The sequence below is a fragment of the Portunus trituberculatus genome, chromosome 47 (genome assembly GCF_017591435.1).
Source record: "Portunus trituberculatus isolate SZX2019 chromosome 47, ASM1759143v1, whole genome shotgun sequence".
Taxonomy (NCBI): domain Eukaryota; kingdom Metazoa; phylum Arthropoda; class Malacostraca; order Decapoda; family Portunidae; genus Portunus; species Portunus trituberculatus.
Window position 1 is genome coordinate 6,083,685 of NC_059301.1, and position 4,015 is coordinate 6,087,699.

At 43.6% G+C, this 4,015-nt stretch overlaps 1 protein-coding gene across 1 annotated transcript in view; it reads left to right on the forward strand.

The window, feature by feature from the left end:
• The first annotated feature begins 404 nt into the window (after positions 1–404).
• LOC123498257 (oplophorus-luciferin 2-monooxygenase non-catalytic subunit-like) overlaps positions 405–4,015 on the forward strand; it is a 31,341-nt gene continuing 27,730 nt past the window's right edge. Inside the window, exons 1-3 of the mRNA XM_045245450.1 lie at positions 405–1,166; positions 1,293–1,451; positions 1,703–1,807. Coding sequence (XP_045101385.1) covers positions 467–1,166; positions 1,293–1,451; positions 1,703–1,807 — 964 coding nt within the window. The 5' untranslated portion in view covers positions 405–466. The remainder of the gene's footprint in view (positions 1,167–1,292; positions 1,452–1,702; positions 1,808–4,015) is intronic.

Here is a 4,015-nt window from a genome sequence, read left to right on the forward strand (position 1 = left end):
TCTCTCTCTCTCTCTCTCTCTCTCTCTCTCTCTCTCTCTCTCTCTCTCTCTCTCTCTCTCTCTCTCTCTCTCTCTCTCTCTCTCTCTCTCTCTCTCTCTCTCTCTCTCTCTCTGCTCTTTTGTTCTTATTCCTTTCCGTGACACACACACACACACACACACACACACACACACACACACACACACACACACACACACACACACACACACACACACACACACACACACACACACACACACACACACACACACACACACACACACACACAGAGAGAGAGAGAGAGAGAGAGAGAGAGAGAGAGAGAAATACTGATGAGAGCGAGGCAACTTGAACTTTATCGTGGCGTCAGGTGGCCACGTTCCCGCCACAAATGTGTCAAACCCCTTCCTCTGACAGACACTTTTCTTCATAGAGCCCATACGATCACTCTCCTTAACTCCACGACCGTTGACTGACGCTGCAGGGATGGAGGGACGTGTGACGGTTCTCTTATTACTCCTTTTATGCGTGAGTAGCAATTATGGGTCCCAAGATTCCAATTTCAACCAAGATTCCAGTTTAAAGCAAAATTCAAGTTTTGATCTGACTCATTTTAACCGCCAAGGGGTCCAGCCTCTCGGGTACCCATGCCCGGGCGGAAATGACATCAAGCCGTGTGTCTGCCTCAGCGGCGGATTTATGATAAGAGATCTGCATTGCTCAGGCGTGGCCAACGAGACTCAGCTAGCTCAAGTTTTCAGTGCCAAATTCCCTTACCGCCACTTTCGCTCCCTTGTGATGGTGGACAACGCTGGTGTGAAGGAGCTGCGGGCGGGCGTGTTCGGTGATTTAACGTTCCAGGAGCTGCGTCTGGTGTCCGGCTCGCTGGAGAGGATAGAGGCCGGGACGTTCGCTAAAAGCCACAACACGCTCAACCTGATGCATTTCTATTATAACAATATCCACGACTTCCCCTTCGCAGAGCTCGCCTCCTTCACCAAGCTGCGGGAGGTGAGGCTTTACGGCAACAAGTTCTCTCTCCTGCCACCTCTCACGTCCCTCTCGATGGAAATCTTCAGCATTGGATATAACCCGCTACATGTCATTAACGACACCACCTTTGCCGCCACACCTGCCTTACGAGAGCTCCACCTGTACGGTGTCAACCTTACCGAGCTACAGCCAGGTGAGATGCGGGTGCTGCTCCCAATAAGCAGGGCATTAGTAACCTTTATGAATCATATCGTCGTGAGTACAGTGGCCAGTGTCTCGATACCACTGATAGGACTTACATTCTCATTGTTGCTTGCAGGAATATTTAGCAAGCTACCTAACCTCTCTTTCCTGAGTTTGAGAGACAACCACCTCTCCAATCTTCTTGACGCGACTGTGACTCTGGGTGGAGTGGATGGTGGCCAAGTGTACCTGCAGAACAACGACCTTACTTTCGTCGCTCCTAATGCCCTCACAGGTATACAGTCGGTCACCTGGAGGCCAAACTGTGCTGTTCCCACACCTCTCACTCGTGACATTTCCTTCCTGATTAGCACACAATAGATATTCTTTGTTCTCTTGAAACTTGAGGGAGTAATTATGAATGTGTGTAGTTCAGGCAATATTTTTCATAATTAAGCTCCACGTGCAAATGATAAGACATTTTCCCAGAGAAAAGATGAAAAAAATTCACTCTGGCATGCGTGGTGCTCTACTCGGCTCTGGCAGGTCTTGGCGGAGGCTGTGTGTACCTGCAGGACAACGCGCTGATGGAGGTGGCAGAATTGGCTTGGCGGCCTTTGCTTGAAGCCAACGTCACCCTCGACCTCAGAAGTGAGTCTCAGCGGAAGGCTTACACACACACACACACACACACACACACACACACACACACACACTCACACACACACACACACACACACACACACACACACACACACACACACACACACACACACACACACACACACACACATGTATATCTTATAAATGACCACACATGTGTAAGATGAACACTTGTACTAACAAAACACTTGACAGGCAATGGAACATGAACAGATACTTAGCTTCCTCCTTCATTCCCTTCCTCCTTCCCTTGCCAAGGAAACCCTTATCGTGCGGGTGTGAGGTTGCCTGGCTGGTGCTGGATCCAACTCTTCTAATCCGACTTGACCCAGACTCAACGTGTCAGGACGGGCAGAGGCTAACTGACCTCGACCCTGCGATCTTCGAGGAGTGCTGATCAGCCTTACTTATTCTTGCACTTACCTTGTAGAGTTGTGGTCAAAAGTCTGTTAAGACACTTTTTCAATTTTTTTCAGCATCTGTCTTAAGTCTTTTTGCATGTAAGAAGGGCACTGGTCTAGGCCAAATAAAAATATCTGTTGAGGCGCCAGTTCTTAAAGAAATGCTAAGATGGATAATCCAAAACTAGAGGGTAAATAACTTAACATCTTCTCCTTGAAAGAGTTTCCTTTAAAAACCTGCCAATGAAAGTTTCTAAGGAAGCCAGAAAACGACGCAAAACACGCGCCACACTCTCTTCATCCCAAAATCTCCTCACAAATCGCGACAGCATGTGGATGCTAAGTACGTCACAAAAAATGTAAAGAACTGCACAGCACAATACGGTGGAAGTGAGCGTGGCCAGGACCTCTGACCATGACTATTTACTGTTCGTGTCTTCCTTCCTGTGAATTTATCACTATATTTCGTCAACTCTGGTTTGCTTTGTTACTTTTGATTCTCTTGTCTTTCCTCTTATTTCCTCGATTTCTTTCTCTTATTTCTAAACCTTCTCTTACTTCTTTCTTCCAATTTATCTCCCTGATGTGCTGCTTACATCTTTCCAGTATCTGAAATAATACTTTTTGTGTATCCCAGTGGTAAACAAAAAGCACCTTACCAAATCTTTCTACTTTAAGGATGCCACCGATGCTTGCTTGCTCTGATATGAATTTCTTATTTCCTCGACTGATATATCTTTTTCTCCGCTTTCCTTTAAAGCGGATGGTGTAATAAGACTGCCCATATTACCATACGACTTATCATTTTTTACCGTAACCGAAGAGTGCGTCTTCCATCCTATATTAGTGCTGGGAAATATATTGGAGACTCCTAAATGAAGGGAGAGGGAGGGTGGAGTGCGTCTGTCTCCGTAGCTGCATTGTACGCAGTTTTGTGCAGCACAGCGCTTTTTTTTGCACACTAATCAGTCTCAAATATATTCATTCTATTTGTTTTCAGAAGTCTAACACATACAGATCAGTCTTGGTTTTGGAGCTTCTTTACCTTTTGCTTCCATGACTAGAAGGAAACATGGCGTCTTGCATAAAAAAAGAGCCTCAGTTCTTTATTTCTTTAATTCCTATTGTTTAGAAAATCATGTGAAATGGAGCATTTAACATATGCATCAGTTACAGTTTTATGTTTTCCAGCATTTCATCCCTCAGTTTTTCCTTTTTTTTCACTTTTTATTTATCTATTTGTTTATTTATTCATGTTTCGTGTGTTTTTTGTTTCTTTATCAATTTGTTTTTATGATTTTAGAATATTGTTAAAACATGGCGTCATTCAAACAGTTAAGTTTACATTATTTGTAGCAATTATTTTCATATTTTGCTGCACTTTTTTTTAGAATGAGGCTAAAAAACAACGTCCTGCTAAAATATGGTCTTTGTTTTACGCTTTCATTTGTCCTTTGTTTGGTTTCATTATGTGTTTCGTACGTGTAAGTCATGCACTCTCTCCTTTAGTGAGAGAGATGAAATATGACATTTAAAATAGACTAGTCGTATGCTCGTATCAGTAAACACTTTTCACTCTCCAAAAACAACTGTCAAAGGCCCTAAAGATAAAAGTTAGTGTTCTCGTGAGTGTTTTTTAGCATTGACGAGTAGTAATACTGATGAGTAATACGTATTACACTATCCCTAGAACCACGAAGGAAAAAAGATCTCTGAAAAACACAAAGACTTTCATCAAAGTCTTTTAAAAGTTGTCGAGATGGAACGAGATGTTTTAGAATGAGTCATTTGGTTT